General features: G+C 43.5%; 1 protein-coding gene across 1 annotated transcript in view; it reads right to left on the bottom strand.

Moving 5' to 3' along the window:
* Positions 1-8290: 8290 nt before the first annotated feature.
* The window catches only part of ZNF385C (zinc finger protein 385C), a 105975-nt gene continuing 90183 nt past the window's right edge, over positions 8291-24082 (bottom strand). The window contains exons 5-9 of the mRNA XM_044446996.1: positions 21884-22064; positions 15777-16115; positions 13568-13755; positions 10996-11109; positions 8291-8512 (exon numbers count right to left, since the gene is read on the bottom strand). Of these exons, the coding sequence (XP_044302931.1) occupies positions 8291-8512; positions 10996-11109; positions 13568-13755; positions 15777-16115; positions 21884-22064 (1044 nt within the window). The remainder of the gene's footprint in view (positions 8513-10995; positions 11110-13567; positions 13756-15776; positions 16116-21883; positions 22065-24082) is intronic.

Below are 24082 nucleotides of genomic sequence, written 5' to 3'. Positions count from 1 at the left end.
TGTGTTCCTAAAGCAGCCTCTCGCTATATTATTATTATTATGATTATTAATTATTATTAGCAGAAGGAATGGCTTCAAGGGGTTAAAGTGCGGCGTGTGCCCAAACACTTGCCCAGAGCAAGGGCAGGGAGCGGCTGCCTCCACACCAAAAGTCTGCTGGAGGCTCTTGTGGCCTCATGCAATTGTAAGGTTGCAGATGATGCCCCAGGCAGCACCCCGGGCTCCAGAGTGCACCAGCCCTTGTCATGGGCTCTCCGGTGGGCCCCACATCTGTCACTGGGAGCAGAACCAGGAAGGGCTGCGGCAAGAGCAGCTATGGCCAGGTGCGCAAGGAAGGGCGGGATGGAGGGGCCACAGCTGGAGGGTTTCCAACTGACTGAAGGGAAGCACAGTGGAGGAAGAACTTGCTGGCGAATGTAGCATTATAAAGAAAGAGAGGCACAATGAGGAATTGCTGAGGAAAAACGTAGAGCCTGGAGTAAGGGAAAAACACCCATGGAAAGTGACCCAGAGCTATGTAGAGAGTATACCATACATGACGGATCACTGCAGAAGAACCTCGAGTTCTCATCTTTAGGGAGCAGGAAATGGTTAAAGCAGGAACAATTTCTGACTCATATACCTTCAATGACCTGTTCGACAAATAGCGCAATACTTCATAAGATGTCTGCTACTTGATGTGTAAATTTCTGCAGCCATTTTTTGGAAGCTAGCTTTGAAGATAGCCCACTATGGGCAGTACAGATTTCCTGAACTTGTAGAGAAGCCCAATATCAGTGATGCAAACATTTCACTTATTTTGACCTTTCCTTCATATATCACACAGGTGTGCACACACACATATATACATGCACACAGGTGTGCACACATACCCCCATACATACATATACTAATATATAAGTATAGATGCTTTCTATAGAGTTGCCTGGTGAGGAATTATCTGAAACTCAAAATATTTGCATATTCCTATACCAACCTGAGAACATCTGCACATGATGTGGCAGCGAGTGTGCAAAAACACACAGTAGGAAGCTACAGTCAGTGGTGACTCCACCGTCAATTTACCTATTTCACACATATGATTAAACGTGCGTCTGTGATATGCACACACTGCTTTTTATGTTCCTGCAAAATATTTGGTGTGCACATTACAAATGTAAAGGGTGAAGTGGCCCCAGGGTGGTCCAACAGAAGATACAAGTTGACCCACATTATATTTCCAGAAAGGGAAGCACAGTGATATACCTTTGTAGAACCTGAAACGCAAAGCACAGTGATAGGCCGAATGTCGGAAAGACCGAGAAGTCCACCAGGAAGAAGTACACGTGATGGACTCCTCTTAGGAGAGCTCTGAACTAGAAGAGAAGTAGGGAAAGCACAGTGACCGGCCAGTGGGCTGGTGAAGATAGAGCCATATATGAAGGACAGCATCAGCAAAATCCTTCCAAGAAGTGTTCCTGCGCTGCTGTAAGGGAACCTGGAGCTGTAACCAAAGGACCTTAGCAGAGGAAAATCTGCTAAAGGACCTGAGGCAAAGGAAAATAAAAAACACTTGAAAATGCTTAGGGTGCATGTTTTCAGAATATCATGCCACTGAACAGATCAGTGAGGGTTTATTAACATCCAGTTTATGAAGGATGAGTTCTAGTTCTGTGTTTCCTTCTCCCAAATCTGGTGAGATCCTTTCTCTTTTTCAGGGCAATGAAACGTCTTTGAGTTTCTTCCCTGATACTTTTGTTTGCATGGGGTAAAGGGAAAATACTCTTATCTTTGCTGAAACATGACTTCTTGTCTCTTAATGAAGCAAACCTTCACAGACATAATATTTCTTATGTGTCTTGCAGTGTTCCCCAATTATATTTACTTGGAGAAGTCTATATGGTAAAAATACAGAATAAATACACTTTTATGGCAACTTGCCATGGCACCATAAAAAGTTTAGGACACCATAAAAACAGCACTCATGCCCATAGGATTGTTTTGAGAACTTGCCAGATCATTTGCTTATGGGAGGCAATGTACTTACTTGTGGGTAGAAGGTAACAACATTATCCCCAACCCCACTTTCTGTCAATTCAAAAGATCAGGTTTAAATTGGAGGTGGCTGTAGGGTCAGCAACAATACAGAACCCCCAAATTAAGTGTTCTATTTACCTGCCACAGCTTTGCAAATTTTCTAAGGCTCTCCCAGTCCTGAATTTGTTAGTTCTTTCTGCTCACCTACAGAATGAAAATCTGTACCAGCAGATGTGCTGTTTTCTCGGGCTCACGTATGTTCCATAATCCTTTCCAATATTGCTGCAGGTGGTGCTGGAATTGACACACAACCCTAGCATCCTTTATAATGGCAATGGGTTGCTAGGGAGTAGCCCCTTGAATTGCTCACTGCACCCCTGAATATGAGTAATTTGAGAACTGTACCCCAGGATCCCAAGTTAACCTTACAAGTAAGCACCTCAAAATGATTAGACCCCTGGCCATCCCCCATTTATCTTTCCATGGCACTTTGACAAACTGAAGGCTTGGTAGGGCAAAAGAATAAACTTTCACGTACTCTGTTCTTTCCTGCTTACCCTTAGGCAATTCTTACTTGCCGCAGGGAGTCTGGTGTGCCTCTAAGTATGTTTTAAATGTGGCATGAAAGTTTATTCCTCCCTGAGTGTACAAATGAGGCAATCTCATGAGCAGCAGCTGGGATGGAGGCATTTCTACACTACACATAAGACACGGTATGTATTTGCTCTTACCTGGAAAAGGTTCATTGCTAGGCCAGTTAAAGAAGTATTAAGCCAATTTTCCATTAAATGTATATACATTTGAGCACAGGTAAACACAAGCAAAAAGCACCCTCAGTTTTTAGATGTCTAATAACAGACAATCCTAGAATTTCCTGTGTCTGAGCAAATGGGGAATACGTGATCTAAAATGTTGGCTGCAAAGCATAGATTCTGTAAGCATTTGTATGAAAGAATGTAATATATCTTTAAGTGTGTTCAATTAATAAATACACTTTTAAAAGTCAATCAGAAATCTGTAAATTTACAAACCTTACAGTTAATCACTAAAGTTACAACCCCACCCCTCTCTGTCTAGGGAACCTAGAATGGCCTACACTGCAGGAAGTCAAGAGATTCCAGAATCTTGGAGCAAATCCAACATACATGCTACAGCCTGCTGTCGTTGGTTAAGCTGCCCTTCCTTGCTTTAAGTCCCTGTGATATTTAATCCATCATTCCCAATAACTCTAATCCAATTACAATTGACCATTACTAAGGCTGCAATCTAAATAAAATTATCAAAGAGTAAGCGGCTTGGTCTTACTGCGAGCAACATAAAGTCAGTTGCCACTAAATATTGCTTTTGGTGAGGTTTAGTTGTGGGGGGATGGGAGAAGGCATGGAGAAAATAATGCTCAAGATTACCTGATGGAATCTGGATGATCCCATACCTTCTATCAAATAGGCATTTTCTGGCAAGGTCCACTGTTTTCTACTGTATTCCATGTCAGTACCATAAAAAGTAACTCCAAGTTCCAAGAGTGAAGACCCCTCAAAAATGCGTGTAACGCACATGGAATAAGCTAAGCAATCAAATGTACAGTTGCATAAATAATCTACTTGCAAAATTGCAGTCTCCATCTGGAGATGTTGTGGAGAGGAAGCAAGAAGAAACACAGAAATCAAGATATTTCTTATTGTAATTCCAGTAATAACTGCTGTCAACAGCCTTATTTTGTCACAGGCATGGCTAGAAAGTGGCAAGGCCTGTACAGATTCTTCTGAAATCAAATTCAAGGATTGCAGGTATGAAACTGGGGAAGTGGGGTCAAGAGCAGCTGGATGCGGAGCTTGGTGAATTATCAGCCTCCTGAGAGTGTTGATCTTTTGAGATTTGCACCCTTCTCCCAAGTTTTCTACCTTTGCTGACTGTTTTGTGGCCACAACATGTGCCAGGCTTTCGCAACAAGTGTGTGTTCCAGAAAGCTGAACAGTGGGGCAATTGGTAGTATTATACCTCCCTCCCATCAATACTATGCCTTCAATATTTTAAAGCATCAATATACATTGCATTTATGTTCTGCCTTAAAAAAAATCTTCAGCACAGCAAAACTGATCTGCGTGGCTGCTGCAAATTTGCAGAACTGCACCACACACTGGCTTGGGAGAAGAAAAGGTAGATTTGTCTTGATTAGAATGAAAATAATTTCAAATTGGCCCTTTGGCTCTATTGGCCTTCTGTCTTCATCCCATTTGGAATCTTGGAGATTTCTTGCATTCTCCCACTACTCAGAATAAGGAAAAGCTGATGATGCTGGTCTGTTGCTCCTTCCTAATGGTAGAGTAACCCTTTGAGTCTGAGCTACTGACTTGGCAAATAATGAAAGCCTTCACAAGCCAATGGAAATATTGTTTTGTGTCCATCCTTCTGAAGGCTACTGGATGAAGCCCTCTGAGGTTTAAATCGTGAGACCTCAAATACGCTTGCTATAGCCACCATAATTCATTGCAAAGCATTTACATGGGAGATCTTTCTGCTCCAAGGTATCCAAAAAGCTCTCCTACTCCAACTGCTACTCCTGATGGCACCCGGTATCCATCGTGCAGGGCAGCCACCTTGCTGTGCCAGTGGATTCTTCAGCAGGCTGACTCAGGTAACATATTTAAATATTTGATTATGTATTTAATAAACAGATGCTACTACCCTGGGACAAAAGGGTGTTTGCCTTCTGTGTGCATGCATCTTCCACAGAACTCACTCTTTGTCATCTGGATAAAGCACAGCACAGGAATCAGAAACTGGCATCAAAGCCAAAAAAACAAGGCAAAACAGCAATCTTAAGCCACTGCATTGGTCTTTTGCATAGATTGGAATGGTTGGTCCATCACTTCACAGAGGCCAGCAATCCTGCCTGTTTTATTCCAACTTTATCCAAAAATATTTTGCAGGAGCAGTTGCTGGATATGCTTGCATTTAAGTTAATGAGTTTGTAAGAATCAAGCTTGCTGATAAGTTTGAAACACAGGGAAAGAAAATACCTCTTCTGGCCACACAAACTGCCTTCATACAGTGGCCTTTGCACTGCATGATCCAGTATTTTGGGGACTTAAGAACGCCAGGAATGGCTAGGCCAGATGCTACTGGGATGTTCATGAAGAGTTATGATCACATCCAATTTTCCCCAGCCCAGGGAAAAACCTCTACCTGACATGTTGGAGACCTGTTCCCAGTCATGGCAGGCAGTATTGCACTCAGTGAGGAGGTGATAGACAGAGGGAGGGCAGCACTTGGCCAGGGAGGGAGCAAACAGAGAATCTGCTGTGCGAAGAAGTGCGTAAGGCTTGGATAAAGGAGAGGTTGCAGGACCAGATGGGCAGGAACTGCTGGAACCTCATGGCTTTGGGCCTCATCTCCTGGTGCATGGCTTGAGGAGCTAGTAGCACTTTTTGTTGCTCAGCAAGGTTTGCTTATGCCCCGCGTTCTAAGAGAACTAAGGGGAGCACTGAAAGGTATAAGACTATTTTAGAGCACTCACTGTTTACCGTGGGACTATCCGGCTAATTGGTAAGATCCTGTGCCATCTCTGCATTTTGCAGGATGAACGTCTACCATGTGGTAACTCATCATACTCTGCATGTCACCACTTGGCATGGTCCTGCCATGAGCTGGAGACAATCTACCACCTGCTCTTCCTGCTTCCCCGGAATTCTGATCAGGTGCTGAAGTGCAGTAAATGTTCCCTACATGGGGTGGGTGATTTCTTGAGGTCTGGGGGCCATTTTCAAACCCCCTGCACTGGTTGCAGTTCACACAGTGCTGTGGGCAGCACCCCCAAAAGCTGAAGCTGCTATATTGTGCTTTTTGTAGATACTATGTATACTATGGGGGGGGGTGTTCTTTTTGGAAATCTTTGGGAGACAGTAGGGGCACGTAGAGGGGATGGGAGGACACATGAACTCTGCAGATTCTGTGTGCCCACCCCTGACTTAGCAGAATAGAGATGTCCAACTCCTCACAGAGTGACTGCATGCATCTGGCTGGACTCAGTAAGTGGCGATACGTAGTGACCTCAAGAAGCAGATCCAATGGCTTTAAAGGAGATGATTTTTCCGGTCTTGCTTTTCTTGGATCATCTGCTTTGCAGAAATCCTGGCAACAGAATCTCCTCAAACAGCAAAGCAAATCTGTGCAAGTGACTTAGAACAAACAAATACTGATTGCAAAATGTTGCGTCGTGACTACACCTAAAAAAGGTGTGCACTGCTATGTTTCGCTGAAGCAAAATCTCCCCATACCTCTTAGGAACCAGAAGCAGGCATTCAGCATTTCCCGCATGAAAGCCTCAGCAGGTAGATTCTGCTCATGTTTAGCACTCGCCTGATTGTCAGAAACTGCCGAGGTAAAGCATTTTCCCACGGCTCAAAGTGCTCTTAAGGCTCTTTCCTCCCGTCTGGCTTGCTTCACCTGTGAAAGTAATCTGGAGCTTTGCAGGAAGCTGATGTGCCTCATGGCTTGCTTGTGTGTCTGATGTCCTGCCTTGTGACAAAAAGGGAGGACAGCAGCCTGCAGCCCATTCCAGTCAAGTGATTTTATAAACTTGGTGGCTGACATGTACAATGAGTCTGCAGTATCCAGGAATCTGACTGCAGCTTAAGGACAGTCTAGAAATAAGCAGGACGAATTATCTATTTGCATGAAACATTCTGCACTGTGTGTACTGAAAGGAATTGCTACAGAAAACATCTGCAACAGATGTTCTCAGTGGCGGAAACGTCTGTCCAATGAGCTTTGCAACCAAAAGCTGAAATTCAGGTATTTGGACATTTCAAGAAGATCTCCTTTATCAGTGCTCCCTGACATTTCATCCTTCAAACAAAAGCCACAAGCCATCCAAATGGGCTCCAAATTTCCTTTTCCGCCCAGTGGTGTCTAGCCAGTCTCCACTAGGGAGCTGATTCTTACTAAAACTATCCTGATGTAAATAAGTAAACACCAAATGGGAAAGGAAACCAGCAGATCCAAACACTCCAGGACACACGGCTCCCTGGGGTACATTCAGTATGTCTTCACAAGCCCTCGTCTTGTCTTCACGCTATACAATATTTGCCGCAGGGAATACTGTTCACTGTTGTGCATGTGACAAACATGCATGCCACGTAAAGTACTGAGAGCTCCCCATTCACCAGCTGGCATCCAAACCCCACTCCCCTTCCAAAATTGGAAAGAAAAACTATTTTAAACAAATTTTAAAAGCTGACAGTTGGGCTCCCCACCCCTTCCAACTATACACTTCTTTCTTATTCTTGTTCCTTGCTCTGTCCCTCACCCATAGCAGGAAGCAGAATCTGGGATTTCCAGCTCTTAAATTGAAAATCATTTGGTCATTCTGAAAAGTTTTAGGGTTCCTTTCATTTTGCAATTAAATATCAAGGCTTCAGTGTGGATGGGATTTAACTTACATGTTTTCCCTGTGAAAATAATTCTATTGTAATATAACACTTGTGTACGCACCCTCAGTTTCTCGCAGTCTGAAGAACCAGCTCAGTTGCTTCACAAGTATCGGGATTCCTCAGCACCTCCTTCCAACTTAAATCTTTGAGAGTGGCTACATGGGAGGGAGAGCTTCAGAGCTGCAATGCATGCGGCACGGGAATTCTATGACTTGAATGCGTAAGGTATTTATCATTTTCAAAGAGCAGTGGCTCCAGAGAGGAGGTGGTCTAGATCCAGGCCAAGGTATGGCATAGGTGTCTGCACATGTCGAGGAAGAATTTGCTCCTGCAGAAATCCTTAGTTGTCTTTTAAGGAAAGAAAACATGTTGGGATTTCCAGTCACAGAACTCCCATCTCATATCTAGTCTGACCCTGACCTCACCACCCATAACCCACGGCCCCATGTGAGGCTGCTGGATCTCATGTGGATCACAGAAATGTTGTGTACAATGGCACCTTTCCCTTTGCCCTCAGACCATTCATGTAAGTGGAACTGTGCTCCCGGGTGCATGACAAATGCTGGGGAGCCAGGTACATTGTGCGATTGTCATAAGTTAATAAGGTGGACAACTTTGGCTGGTGCGTGTATAGGAGAAATACCATCCTACTCCTAAATGTATCCTGGTTAATGAGGCAGGTGGAATTCCCAAACAAAATAGAAAGATAGTTGCATAAACAGTGGAAAGATTCTGATTCATCTCTGCTCTGAACACAGCCCTCTCTCCCTGATTTTCCCTGCAGTGCCATTCCTTGAACTTCACAAGCAAAGCTCATGAACCAAGCACAGCACCGAGCTTCTCTAGTAGGGGGCAAAGACAATGGGGCCTGTTGCTGCCCGCACGGGGCCTGGGGTGGTACGGAAAAGCGCTGGTCCAAAGATGGGCGCTTGAAAGAGGGTAGCAGCAGCTGGTCGGAGCGTTAGCGGGCTGGGCAGCGCACACATGGTGGCGGTGGTGAGGGGGCTTGGCAGGAATCGTGCAGCCAAAGTCTTCGTAAGGTGCTTCTGGAGAGCCAGTTTGGACTGTGAAGGATAAGAAGAAGGGAGAGGAGAGAGAGAAAAAACATGTGAGACAACAAGTTGCAAAAGATGGGAACACAGAGGGGCAGGCTTTAATCTTCCAATGATTAATTTAAGATGGCCCCAAGTCCAAGACCTGTTTTAGAAGCCCTTGCTCAGCATTTACGTGAATCAACCATGGAAAGAAAGGCATTCTTGAACATGCACATCATGCATTTGTGCCATAATGAAGGCCACGCATCACACTTCTGGAACTGGGGAACCGGCTACCAGTTCTAGGCTGCATCTTCTGAAGCAAATTTGAGTCCCACCATCACTCTCTTTGGGAATTAGATGCCCAAGTTTTGGGGCAAAAATCTGCAAATGGTGGAAACAGTACAGGGTTGTTTGTCATGTTGTGTGAATCCAGCCACAGTGTCAATGGGAGATGATCTGGCTCAGGATAAGGCACCTTCCTGGCACCCTGGTGTGGGATGACTGGAAGGAGACATGACCTGAGGAATACATCTTACAGATGCAGAGTAGATACCTTCCTCTGCGAGGGGCAACTTGGGACTCTTCCTAACCTCTTAACCCTAACCCAAAGCGATTTCAGAATGACTGAGTTAAAGCAAGCCCATTTGCACCTAACTTTGTCATGACATGTCCTGCTTTGGTACCCAAGTGAGCTAAAATGTATTCTGTTACAATTTGCCTTGCAAGAGCAGACCTGATGTCCTTCCCATATAGCACCCTTGGTGACTACGAGCACAGGGATGAGGTACTGGATATGGGTCCTGCACTTTCAATAGCTGGGTAAACCAGAGTATCTATGTGTTCTGCCTGTAATTGCCTTTAAAAACTGTTCAGAAACTTCAGCTGGCCCAGAACGCTGTGGCCAGATCATTGACTGGGGACAGTTACAGGAAGCACATGATTCCCTTGTAATTTCACCAGCTACCAGTTTGTTACTGGTGGCCTAAAATAATAATAATAATAATAATAACAACAACAACAACAACAACAACAACAACAACAACAATTATTATTATTATTATTATAACATTTCTATGCCGCCCCTTGCCGAAACCTCTAAAAGTTTTGGTTATGACTTCTAAAGTCCTACATGGCTTGGGACCAGGCTACCTTTTCTCATATGAGTCCAGCTGTTCCTTAAGATGTCTTTGACAGGCCCTTCTTTCAGGAAAGGAGGAGCACTTGCTGGTGATATGAAGGAAGACCTTTCTGGTTGCCACTTCCATGCAGTGGAATTCCATTCCACTGAGTCACTTCTGCCCTGCTATCCTTCTGATAGCTGCCAATTACAGGCTGCTTTGTGTTTCTGGGTTGGGTGCTGTTTTAATTCTGGAATGGTTCTATTTTATGATATTTTGTGTTTTTATGATACGTGTTGTTTAATTGGTTTAATCAGTTTAAATCGATTCTCTAAGCTGCCTTTATTGGTAGTAAGGCAGGATACAAATGCAAGCAAACAACAACAAAATTTCAGCAGCAGTTGCTCTTTTCTCACCCTTACAAAACATGCTGTACCTGCTGAAATTTACCTCTCCCATGCAGTTCAGGACAATGGAGCATGGCCCTCTTATTAAAGGAGGGTGCAGTGTTGGTTCCTCTGCCTGGTTATGGAAGACCTACTGGTCTTTCTACCTATCCTTTATGACATTACTGTTTATGTAATTGTCTAATCTAATCTGAAAGAAAAAAACCAAGGAAGCTTTAGGCATATCAGCAAATCTGCTGACATAGGTTTTTTTAATTGGTCTGTGTGGCTTACCTCATTTTATTGTTGCATTTTTAATTGTATTTTGATGTATTCATTTTTGGTTTTATGTTACAATTTCATTAAGACTTTGTTTTTAATCCATGTTTTATTGTCATTGGCCTTGGGTACCATTCTTTGATAGAAAAATGGAGTATAAATAAATTGAATAATAAATATGTAAATAAATTCTATTTGTCATTATAGCATTACACCACAACACAGTCCTCTAAATCAGCTCTTACTAACTGGAACCCCTTCAGATTGGCCGTGCTAGTTGGGGATGATATGAATTGTAGTCAAACACATCTGGAGAACTCTACTAAGTTTTGTATTGAAAAATGACATACAAAAGGGATTTGTCTTGATCTGTCATCCAACATTATACCATTGAGCCTTTTCCTTCCCTTCCTCTCATGTAAATGGTTACATCTCATTCTCCAAGCACTGCTTGCAAAAATGCCTATAGTTTGGCTGAAAGACCAAACTGCTGAATATCACAGTAGAATTGGAAGGGGCCATGAAGGTCATTGGGTACAACCCCCTGCTGTTTCAGGACACCAATTTACACCATCCCATTCAGTACTCAGACCCAAGTCTCAACAGACCAAGAAGGGTGACAAGGCTCCCATGGCTAGACCAGCAACCCTAGGAAAATTCCCCCAGCTCCTTTGTGTGGCATTTCCAATGAACTGCATAGTTAGTTTGAACTCTCAGCGACAAGTACCTTGAGAATACTCACTGCCAGGGCTGTGTTCTTCTGCAGTTTGCTGTACGGGCTGAATTTGGGCTTTGGTGGCTTTCCTGCAAGTCTGTCCTTATGCCGCCTGCTGCTCATGTGCTGTGGGTGAAGAAACGCAGACTCCCAGTGTACTATTTAAATAGTAGGCCTAGAAGGTGCCCTGAAGGGTAACCACCTAATTGCTGCAAGTGCAGCAGAGCACACTGGATGAGGTTGGTGTTAGACAGCATTTCAAAGCAAGGTTCTATACTTAAACTAAATACCTTGAAATCAATGGACTTCGATTATGCTGATGGACTCAAATTACATTGATTTCCATGGGTGTACTCTGGATCCAATCCTATATCTCCATGACATTTGTTTTCAGTGTAAACCCTGCAATACCACTTTAGGTTAAACTATGTAAAGAGAAAAGAAAATAAATATACCAGCTCTCATAATTTGAAAGGTCCACCCTAATTTTTCCAAAAATTTCACCTAGTTTTTTAAAAATTGAACTTTAAACAAAGCTCTGAAGTCTACTGAAAATGCATTTTAAAGGCTTCTGATACTGCTTCTCATTCTGAATATCAAAATTAGTTGAGCATGTTTAGAATAAAAACTCAGTTTCCAACACTTCCTACATTAGATTTTTGTTGGGAATCCAGTATGAAAAGTTCATTAAAAAAATTCAGGAGGGTATCTGCACCAGTCTATTGCAGCTGAAAGAACAAGGAGTCATATGGCAATTTAAAGCCTACACATTCGTTGTGGCATGTATTTAAATTAAAATAAACTGAAAGATTGTTATCGGCATATGTACACTAAGGGCTAAACTAGGTATTTAGCTATGGGGATACATGACTTAAGGTAAAATCCTATGCAAGTGTAAACACAAAAAAGGCTTTACAACTCCTAGTTCTAGGCCCTTTTTCTGTCTAAATGTGCATTACATACCTCTCTTGATTACATCAAAGATGGTTTATTTGGCCTATAAACTACAGTTGCTTTATGTGGCCACTAGATGGAAGACTGGAAATGTTTATTGGGATATGTTACATTGCAAAGTTTCATTCACTTCTAGTCCATTTCTGAGCTCAATTCAAGGTGTCAGTTGTGACCTTCAAATAATTCCTGGGACTAGAATTATATGTAAAACCAGAAATTATTAAGGATATCTATCTATCTATCTATCTATCTATCTATCTATCTATCTATATCAATCATACTTTGTAGTCATAAGAGAAATGAAAGAAAATGCTCATAACTGATATTTGAACAATAATGCATTTTTTAAAGCAGCTATATTATGTTATATAAAAGAGGCCTCTAATAATTAAAATACATCTCTGTTGTTACTGTACATTATTTTAAACATCCATTAATTAATTCTGGTGAGATGTGGATGAAAATGCCAAGACAGACAAGGATAAAAGTGGAACAAGCCACAAGGAGGTCAAGTCCAGAAAATATTTCAAGGGCTCATTAAATTCATGCAACATATCCCTTCGTTTTCATGTCACTCAAGAGAGCAATATAAGGGGACAAGATACTTGAGGGACAGCCTTCCCTGTGGGTCTGCTGAAATCCTAGTGTCAAGATCTGCTGGAGGGGCTCTTCTGCATCTGCAGCCAACACCCAGCTGTATTTGGCTGGCATACAAAGCAGGCCTCCCAGGCTTCTGTGCTCCCTTAAAGAGGCTCACCTCCTCCAGAATGAACTGGTATTGCTGATGGGTTTTCCTTGCCCTGTCAAGCCTCTCCTGCTTCCACAGGCTTTTGCTCTAGAAAGGTTGGAAAGGCTTGCCCTGCTGATATACTTAAGCTTTAGGCCAATTTTTCCCCCAACAGCAAGCTCCTCCCATTCTTCAAATTCTTTAAAAAGTTTATTTTGTTGTTTTAATCCATTTTTGTTGTGGACCACTGTTATTGTTATTGTGGACTAGTATTATTAGAAGTATTATTAGTAATAATACTTGGCTTCCAAGAGCTTTTTTTAGTGGAACGGTAGGATAAAAGCATTTGCAATTGATTAATTAAATAACCAGATATTACATACAGATGCACATAAAATTAACCTCGAGAGCTTGATGTGAATTGGAGAAAGCACTTTTGGGGGGCTTCCTCAAAGATCAATGCACATTTGAAGTTCCATGGAGGAAAAGCTGCCTGAAGCAAAATGTTAAACTCCCTTCTTCCTACAACACCTTTTAACCCTGATACAAGAAATGGGTTTTCTTATTTAAAAGAAACCATAGAAGAGATGCTTCCATTATCTGAATATAAGGTCTAGGTTGACTCACATGCAAATATGCTGAAATTTCTATCTGTAAAGATATTTCATCTCTAATTTCACTACAACATTAGAACCAGGGCAGAGCCAAAGCTAGAGTGTGGGGAGGCGAGGGCAAGAAATAGTATTTGATGGGATTTTTTTCAGGAAACATTTTGGTCCCTTGAAACTGGCTTTTTTTCAAAACTGGTGACAGCGTGACATAATGCTAAGCATAACAGCAGAGCTGATTCAGAGTAGGTGAAGGAAAAACCGCTTTTCTGCCTAGAAAAACCAATCTATTTACCTGGTTGAGCTGGGTTTCTGAGTTGACAAAGATCTCGCACACCTGGCATTGGAAGGCCTTGCTTTGGATGCTGAGGCTGCCTTTGCTGCCAATACGCTTAGGCTTGTGCCCCACTCGAGAGAGGACTTTCCCCCTGCCTCGCCTTGGTAAAACTGCCTGGCCCTCCAGCATTGACTTGTGCTTTGCTCCTGAGAAAGAAAGAGATAATGTGTTTTAGAGTTGGCTCTTGCACTTTGCTAAATGTGAGGAGTACGGGGCAAGAAGTAGACGTATCGGGAGATACAAGACACCAGAATGAAAATGGCTTTGTGGACACCTTTCCTAGGAAGTTCTGCAGTGGAAATGGTGGTCCCAGCTGAACACATCCCAAGACAGTTTCATAACAACATTTCGCAACTCTGGTTAGCTTTGCAGTAGCAGAGGCTGCAGAGTAAACTCCATGCTGAATGAAATAAGTCTCTGAGTTTTTTTTCCCTGGCAAGGGACTTACACAACAGAGTGCAGGTTGAGCATCAGAGGTATTTTTCTGCCTCTCTTCCTAGATTTTCTATATATAGAAGCTGAGAAAACCACAAGGCATTTGTGTGTTCATGTCCTTGCTCTAAATTTACTTCTACATTTTTAACTTAGGCTGGGTTTTTTAAAGCTGTATTCTGTGCCATAATAACAAGGACAGCTGTCCTTAGCTGTCCTGTGTCCAGGGTATCTTGTTTGCCTCTGGGCTTTGGTTCATGACACCAACGTTTAAGAACAAGGAAATGGATGGCGTGCTTTTTGCCTTTTGCTAAATTCAAAACTGAAGTGTCCCCAAACCACTTTTTAAAAATATGCTATATGCTTATGTCCTCTTCTGTTACATTGTATATTATATATGTTATCTGTATAAAGACTAAATCCCTTTGAGGTTTCAAACAAGCTCTAGAGATCACTACTGCATTATCTTACATTCTTGGTGATAAAAAGGAAGGAATAGGGCAATAAGGAAAGCAAAGCGAAATCCAAATAAATCTGGATTTATTTCTTGCTACCCTTGTTATTGAATTTTCTTGTTCTGTTTAAAAACACAAGACAGAAAAAAATGGCAACTTTAAGAAAAGTGAGTGCAAAAGCAAGTCAATTATTTAATTGGGAGAAAATTCTGCATAGAATTTAAAAGTGACACTAGTGTAAAATTTTTATTTGGCATACCTAAAAGTTACAAAGAAACAAAATTCATCATTAAAATTCTTTATCAGGCTAAACATTATTCTAGAAAGCGGGGGAACAGATGTTCCTGAACATGATGAAAAGTTCAAATCTGTAGAGTGGAATAACTTAAGATGGAATGGAGGAGGTGTTCCAAACCTTTAAACTATATGAGGTTTGCTGCCAAAAGACCTCATTTTGCATAGCTGCTCTCCATCTGATTCAGAATAGAAAGGCTGGAGGTTTTTATCCATGCAGTGTTTCTGTTCAGGCACCAAATAGTTGTAGGTTCTAGTGTTTCAAAATATTCAGTCAGCAACGTTGCAAATAAATCCACAAAAAGCTAACAGCCCACTAACACCTACCTGTGGTTATTTGTGGCCTAAGTGGGTGACAAGGAGAGTAGCTATGTTGAAGCCTGTCAGTTGCTTAACAAAAATGAAGCTGTGCTCAAGGCAAGGTGTTTTTGTCCCCTGCCCCACCCTCATGGTCTTCTACATCACATCTACTATGTTCGAATATCTCTACCAGCATTGCGTCACGCCCTCAAATGGCAAACTACACCCAAACTAAAATTAAGACTCTGGGTAGAACACACATTTAATGAAAATTAGGAGATTGGACTAAACTTACGAAACTCAGAAATCTTTCATTTTAGCACAAATTTTGAATAGTTAATTGCAGGGGAAATTCTGAAAAGACCTGGGCATAAAAGTAAGTCCTACAGTTGTACCAGCCTTGAATACTACTATGATGTATTGGTAACAATGAATTCTGATGATATATCCTCAAGTTGTGTATAGACATTTCTCTGAAGCAAGAAGAATGAAGACCCCCTTACTTACCATGGGTCTGTTCCAGCACCAATAGCTGGATAATCACAATTGGAGGAAATAAGTCAGTAAGGGCTGCATACAATAGACCCTAAACATATGCATGTCTATTGTACCAGCTATGGTTTTGGGGTTGAGCCATGAGTTTTCCCAGGGCTCAGCTCAGTACAAGCCAGTGATACACTCCTTACCAGAATTATGAGCCTCCAGCTGAGAGGCAGAGTTGACTGTCACTTTGCAGGTGGGACAGTAGAGGTGGTGCTTGTTTTTCTTCCCCTCTTTCTCCGTGTCTGGCGCTGAGCTGGTGGTGTGGTCGGATTCACTGGCTGGCATCTCTGCTTGGGGTACTGTGGATGGTGATGCCACACTTGCCGTGTCTGGAGCTCCTTCTGAAGGTTCTGAAGCTGGTGGGGAGACTAGGGACAGGATGCCACTTGCTAGCTCGGCAGATTCCTCTATGGGGGACATCAAGACGAGGCTGCAGTGCTCTGCAGTTGGCTGGTTCAATTCTGGCAGGCCATTGGCTTGTGCTAACAAAAGGGGAAAAAGTTTGTTTTCCTGCAAAGGACATGGTTGCTTCTGCAGATAAATGACTGAACTTTGCTTATGTTAAACCAATCCCTCAACTGAAATTATTCTTCCACCATACTGGGCTCAGAAAGCCAAACTGCATGCAGGCCATTTCCCAGCACCTTATTGACACTTCTGGCTTGCTGTGCTACAGCAAAGCTCATTTGCTCGTTGGTAGGCAGTGCTTCTTCATGATTTCTGTGACTCTTTCTAGAGGCCATGGACTCCACACAGGGCTCCCTTCTCAACTGAGCCTTATTCAGGCATCTGAGTCCTCTTGGCCTCTGATCTTTGGTGGATCACAAATGCTGTTTTCAGCTGTATATGGAAGGCTTGCCTAACACTGAACCTGATGCCCTTTTAATGGCAGATGAAGACACCATTTTATGTGCTCGGGCTTTCCAGCACATCATCTTTAATGGTTTCTGCAGTTCCTCTGCTTGATCTACATTGACTGCTTTGTTAGGTCCAGTTCTATTGAATTTATTGTTCTACTTTATTCATTCTTATTGCTATGGATAGTTAACAGCCATCCTAGAAATTTTGTTACTGATGGGTGGCATGCACATTTTCCCAAGAAACCTGGAACAGATAAGGGCCAGGTAAATAAGTAAAGGTACTGCTAAAGAAGACAGCTACCAGAAAGAGTGGGCTGAAGGGATCCCTGCAGCACAAGGGCTTGTTGAACTGATAGCTACAATACTATCCTTTTGTCAACCACAGCAATGGCCCTGCAGTGCCAACCTCTGGTTAGCCATCATAAGGCACCTCAGCCACATGGGTGACTCCCCAGTTCGAGAGCCTTTGGCTCTTCAGGACTGTGCCAGTTAACAAATCCTTAAACTCCTATTCAGTTCTCCATGGCAGTGATGGAAGCAGCAAGAGAAAGAATGCATATTCCAGTTCCAGGGCCGGCAATAAGAGTAGGAAGAGAGCTGAATGTCTCCAGCATCAACCCTGTGCACTGGGCAAAACCCTACTATCCCAACAACAAATAGTAAATGTGTACATTGTTTCAGTCAATTTCTCAATGCCTTGGATTTTCCTGTACAGAGTACAAGGCTCAAACTGCAATACCATCAAATAGAACCTTCTTCACATCCCAGAGAGAGAAGAGGACCTATATTGTGCTGAGGGTTTTTATGGTGTGTTAGCATTTGCACATGTGCACCTGCTCTCTTGTGGTTTCCCACTCCTCTTGTGCATGCGTGTGTGTGTACTGTACCCTCTTCAAAAGGTACCGAAGGAATTGGAAATTTGTTTGATGAAATCATGTTGCAACTTATTGCCAATTTATGGTAAAATACCCTGTTTAAATATTTGGTGTGCCTGGTGCCTTTTTCTTAGAAGCAACATTGTGGTATTAGAGCTTCATGGGATAAAGTGGTATGCCAGAAGCTGTAGGCCTTTTTTCCATCTACACTTGCATGGGATTCTACCCTTAATTTGTGATTTCTGTAAGGCAAAGTTGCAACTGTACAGAAAGACACTTCTCCAACCACTGCTCCACCCGCCCTAAACCCTACAGAAGTACATCCCATGGCTTTGTTTGCACGAATAAAGCACATGACACTGTGGCTTCATTTCAGCTTTTTCTGTAATAAACCTAAATTGAGTCAGGAAGCTTTTTCCATTAAGCTTTTCACTGCCTATCTATGGAAAAAGACAGGTTGCTCACCTGTAACTGTCAATCTTTGAGTGATCATCTGTGCATTCACACATACGGGCTTAAGTGACAGTGGAAGGCCTAGGTCAAAAGAAACTTCTGCAGCTCAGCGTCACAGAGTGGACAGGGTGCCGGTCCCCTCTGGAGTCCTGCTATAAGGAGAGGGGGCCCTGCCCAGTCCCTCAGTCCCTTGGAGACTGCACCGTCCCCAGGCAATTGAATGAACAGAGACATAAGCGCAGTGGTGCGCCAGCTGACAACAACTAGCAGGGCAGAGGGTGGGTTATGTGAATGCACAGATGACCACTCAGAGAATGATGGTTACAGGCAAGCATCTTTCTTCATCATGCATTACACACATACGGGTGACTGGCAAGCTTACATAGGATGGAGGGGCTGTCGTTGCTTTAGGAATAATGAAAGGGGAGGCTCACCCTGTGTGGGCATCAAGATGGTGGGGGCAGCCAGAGGTTGAGGGCATGGGCCACATGGGGGCTCGCAAGGTGCTGTGCATCTGGGTGCAGTGAGGGGTGGTCGAGGTGGCCCAGGAGTGCATGGAGTGTGTGCTCAGGTGTACAATGCTATAGAAACCTGCTGTCTTCCAGGCTGGGCAGATGGTGTAGGGGACTCATGTGGAGAGTCCAAGGGGGAATAGGGGCTCTCCCTTCTCCTGCTGTTATGGTGCGCAAAGGGTGGTGAGAGTGGTACAGTGACCCCATGCAAGCTCTGTTGGAGGCAAGGGCCTTGTGGGCACAGGGGAGAACTGTGCTGCCTGTATGGATCTGGATGGCTAGAGAAGGAGACGGGGTGACGACGGTCCGGTGGGCACAGACTGTGCAATTGCCAGGAGGGTCAGGAGGGTGTGCTGGGGGCCTTCTTGGATGAGGTTTGAGGCCCTTGGAGGAATCAGGGGGACCCCAAGACTGAGGATGCGAGATAACTGCTAGGCATGCTGGAGGAGCCAGGGAGAGACAGAGCGAGAGAGCAAGAGAGAGAGAGGGGGGTGCTCATGCTAAGCAGGCCTTCAGGTGGTTTGGCATGGATTCTGTAGAGGTGTCAGTGGATTGAGTCCCCTCTGGCCTGAAGAAGGCCATAAAGCAGGGGTCTCAAACTCAACTTACCTGGGGGCCGCTGGAAGTAGAGTCTGGGTGAGGCTGGGCCGCATCAAGTATTCCACCACCGCGGTGGAGGTGGGCCGCTCATCCCAGGTCGCTCCCGGAGGCCGGCCCGGGCGCCGCCGGCGCTTTGAAGGCGGCAGGAACCCTCCCCCGTGCCCCGACCGGCCCGGCGCGCAGCTTAGAGGGAACATTGCGCCCAGGGTAACGACTCACGCAGGTGCGTGTGAGAAAAAAGCGCGGGCCGCACTATCACTAAACTTTGATATCAAGTGGGGGCCACAAAATATCGTCCCATGGGCTGCAATTGGCCCGCGGGCTACGAGTTTGAGACCCCTGCCGTAAAGGCTTTCCATGTTGCATGTGCTGCACAGTCCTTATGTGTGTGATGCACAGAGACCACTATGAAGAATAAGTTATTTCTATTACACTAGATGTAACAATGAAAAAGGTGATATGCACCGTGCTGTCTGTAAGAGATTGAACTACCAATCAGGAGGTCACGGGTTCAAATCTTACCCCAGCCAAACATTTACTAATTTGCATGCACTACTCTTAGTCTCAGTTCCCCAGCAATACAGCTTGTCTCGCAGGATTGTTGTAAGGATTACAACCAGATCATGCATTTGAACGCACTATACAAATAGGTTTTAATTATGACGACCACATTATTTAAAACCACCATGCATTAAAAAGGACCCAAGGGAGCCTTTGGACTGATAGACAGTGTAGAAATATAATAAAGAAAGAATAAAAAGTATATATTTACCTTATTCCAGGTCAAACTAGAATCACAGAGTTAGACGTGCCCCTGCAGTCCCTATCATTCCAACATCCTGCTTGAAGCAGGAAATTCAGGGCTAAAGCATACACAGCGGATGGCTGCCCAGCTTCCAGGATGGAGCCTCCCAGTCCCAGATAATCAACTCTACTACCAAAGCACTCTTCTCATGAAAAGTTTATCAAACCATAACTAACCTCCTTTAACTTAGACCTTAAGTTCCTCTGCAGAAGCAGAGAAGAAGGGACTAATTTCTTCACCTTCAATTAATTGGAGACCACTGTCATATCCCCATCTGGGTGCTTAAAGATGCTACCAAATCTCCATTTCCATACCCCTGACCATCTTTGGTTTCCTCCATTAAACCTGCTCCAATTTTTTCTACATCCTTCCTAAGATGAGGCACACAGAACTGCACACCATCCTACCAATGAGGTCTGATGTCACAGCCTCTTCAACTCCCCATTTAAAGTAGCAGCTTCAGGGAGATCCAATCTGGATTGGCACCACAGGGGCTTAGTGAAAGGGGTTTAACACTTTCCCTGTGCCATTTCCCCCTTTCTTTTTAACCCTTTTAATATATTTTTTTCAGTACAATGAACATGGGTTAAGCCAAGAAAGCAATAAAACCTTATCAATTCAATTATGATGCACAGAGTACAAAACTGTAAAACCCCAAGCTGATATTATTTTCTCTTTATGGGTTAGCAATATGGTAATAATCCGAAGGGAATTGTATCTGGATGTATGATCAATGTACCAGGAAAAATGACACACCATGATGCATAAAATGTTTCAGGTTTCTATGACCTTTAGTAATTTTCTTATGGTGGATAAGACTATCTGCTAATAAATGATCCCAAAGCCTGAGAAGCCAACCTTTGGTAGAAAAATCTACTGGACTTTTCTCCTGTCTTGAAATTGTTACTCTTGCTTCAGGTTAAAGAACATAAAATACAATCTTTATGCAGAGCTGGCTGCAAATCCTTTGGATTATACTTGGGACTGTGAGATCTGGATTCATGCTGCTAATTTCTTTGAAGACTTTGTTGACAAAAGGGGCATGAGGGGACATGACCACCATATGTAGATGACTGTAGCAGTTCATGACAACCTCTCCAAACTTTATTTGAAGCTGTTTAGAAGATCTTCTGTTCTCTGCTTTGATAAGGGTGAGTGCCACTGAGAAACATAATCAAAGCCAATTTCCTCATCCTTCCATATATTGGCTTCTATGCCATTATCTTGCAGAAAATCAACCTTCCTGACAAAGCTATCTGCAGCTTCCAAGGTCAACCTTTTTGCTAAAATCACCAGAGTTGGGATGGGAGATTTCCAGGGGGGGAAAACTGCACTGGGAGAAAGGATTCAACCCTCTACCCATTCCAGAAACAAATAAAAAACATGGGAGAGGCAACAATATATTTTATGTCACATCTAATTACAGCTGCAATTCTATACAAGTTTAGAAAGAAAATAAACCCTTACAATTCCCAGCATAGTCCACCAATATGGTGTGTTGTTGGATGTTGTATGATGTTTTTCTGTCTAAACAGGCATAGGCTTGTGCCCTAAATATTTATTTATTCATTCATTGATTTGTATGCCAGAGGCTCTCTGAGCAGCTCACAGTGCAATCATAAACAGTGATACAGAATAAAAATAGAAAATGCAGATAAAAATAACAATAATAACTAAAACCATGAAATGTAATGAAGTAAAAATAAAATATAAATACAACAGGAGGAATAAACATAATATAACAAATAAAACAACAAACCAATAAAACAATAAACCAGCAGCAAGACCAATAGTCATAATGTAAAAACAAATACTAAATTAAAAAGTCTTAAGTTGGTGCCAAAAGCAAGGTAAAGTGGGCGCCACTTGCACCTCCCTTGGAAGGGAATTCCAAAGGTGAGGTGTAATGACTGGGAAGGCCCTTTCCTTCACCAATTCCCCCCTCACCTCATTGGGGGGGGGGGATCCCGAAGGTGGGCTTCCATTGATGACCTATAATCCCACATACCCTCTTATGTTGCCTTCAAAAAACAGCAAAACTGACCCAATCCAGTTTCTATATGGAGAGAGTTGCCAAAACTCAAATGTTCCCCATGAGAACGCCGCCTCTTGCATGCCATCTACTAAAATTTCACTGCCACTGACCTGTGTTGGTGCTGCTGCTGCTGCTGCTGCTGGTGCCTCCACTGAGATCTAATGCAGTATCAAAGTCAGTTCTTTTCTCTTGGTTGCTACTGTCTGCCATCTTGTGCTTATTTTTCACTGTTTCAATTGCTCTGAGTCTGCGGGCATGCTTGTGGCCTCTGTAATGTGCTTCTGCTTGATTCTGGGAAAAAAGGATATATGGAGAGGAGGGTGTTCTGAATGTTGGAGGGAAGAGTGGCTTTAAGGCCCTTCTACATCACAGAAGATCAAGAAAAGACTATGACACAAAGTGACTTGATAAACACACCTTTCCAAGTGGAAGAGCAGCACTCCAGCAGATCAGAAGCTATTTTCTAGCTGCTGCCAACAGGCGTTTTCCTATCCTCCTTGTTATTTGTTTACCCAATTTCTTCTGGAGTGCTGGGAAAGTACCACAGCAATATGAATGTGAAGATTTCACTTTTTGTTTTTAGAAAAAGGAAAGGACAGGAAGGTCCATGAACCATTTACAAATGTGAAATTGACCTAGACTTGTTTTTTCCCATGTGTGGGAAGAAACATGGCATTAGAAAATTCCCCCATATGCTAAATGCACTGCCCAGAAGAAAAGAAACCTGTGTACTATGTGTGTGTGTGTGCAGGAGGGGGGATCCCCATGTCTCCCCATTCCATGCAACCTTCCTCCCTCAAACATTATTCAAACTAAGACAAACATATGCATAACGCCCTCATTTTAATTCAGACTGGATTTATTTTCCATGAATTTGCTGCAGAGCTGTTCATGGTGGTGACAATGGAGAGAATTGCCTCTGACTGCTAAGTACACAAGCCGGGTGGGGGGGCGGGGCACTCTGCAATCTTTTGTACTCTTTTTTACAACATTTTTATCAGCATCAAACAGGCAGGAGACATTAACACACACTTCATTTATTCAACCCTCTCCCAGAAAGGATACAGGAGGAGGTGGAAGGAAAGGCTGCCCTACCCTGCTAGCACATACATGGACTGGCAGGCCTGCCTGCAAACACACGTGGCATGTTAGACATGCATCCCAGGAAGTTACATCCTTCTCCACATCTAATTACAGAAAAAATATTTAGCATTATTTCATTTTGCATGCTGAAGCCAGCCATTGTATGGATTCTTTCAAGGGCTGCGCTTTTTTATTTTCTTTAGGCCAAAAGCTCTTTTTGAAACAAGCAATGGGTTGCATTTAATCAGGGGCAACGTCTCTTATCTCCATTTTGCCAGGCAAGGAACAATGCCAGAAATTGAATTATATGGGTGTGCAGCATGAGGCAGGGAGGGGGTGAAGTCACCGTATGAAATAGGAAGCTTATGGCAAGAGGTGGGGGGGTTGAGCGAAGGAAAGGAGATACGACCCACTGGTTTGCTAGGTGGCCAACACAGAGCAAACAGCTCTGAGCTGAACGTCAGTGGGGCCCAGCTCCTGTGCCATTCTGAGCAGGGAAATGCTAAAGGCAAGCAGAACCAATACAAAAGATGATTTGTAGCTTGGGAGCTGCTGGACACAGGATGTCTGTATCGGGTAAAAGCAAATAGCTTGATTTGCTTGTTGAAGTCCAGGTCAAACTGTGGAATGCAAAGACTCAGGCAGGAGACGCGATTGCATCCAACTGCCCTCTGAGCAGAGCCTGGGATGCACCTGGGCTGAGGGCAATGGAACAGGAGGGAAGACAGCTGGGACACGCCAGGAGGAACACTTGTGTCATGTCTGACTGAACAGGAGTGAGAGTTCATTGCTGAGCCATCACTGTGGCAGGAAGGACAGCCAAGAAGGGGTTCTTCTTCACCACCACTGAAGTATTGTCCAGCAGAGCTTTTCCACGTGGTCGGTGGGGCCTGCTGCACTCTGAGACAGGGGGAGAAATAGTGTAACCCTTGGTAGCATGCTGTAGCAAGTTTGTACAGCATTTCAAAGGTAAGATTGGGCAGCTTCATCCCAAATTGGACATCATGATTAATGCAGTTTAGAGTGGCCCAGAGCACCAGGTGGTCCGGTTTTACTGTATATGTTTTAGTTACTAAGGTCTGAGGATGTGACCAAGGTGCTTGGCCAAGTCTGGTCGACCACCTGTTTGCCTGAACCTTGTCCTTCATAGTTTATTACATTTCTTGGAGGTTGTAAACTCCTCCTTGAAAGGAGTTTACAACCTCCTAGACCCTAATGACAGCCTT

This window comes from Varanus komodoensis, unplaced genomic scaffold (genome assembly GCF_004798865.1).
Source record: "Varanus komodoensis strain SLA01 unplaced genomic scaffold, ASM479886v1 scaffold50, whole genome shotgun sequence".
Taxonomy (NCBI): domain Eukaryota; kingdom Metazoa; phylum Chordata; class Lepidosauria; order Squamata; family Varanidae; genus Varanus; species Varanus komodoensis.
The sequence above is the reverse complement of the archived record's forward strand: the minus strand, read 5'-3'. Positions and strand labels throughout refer to the sequence as shown.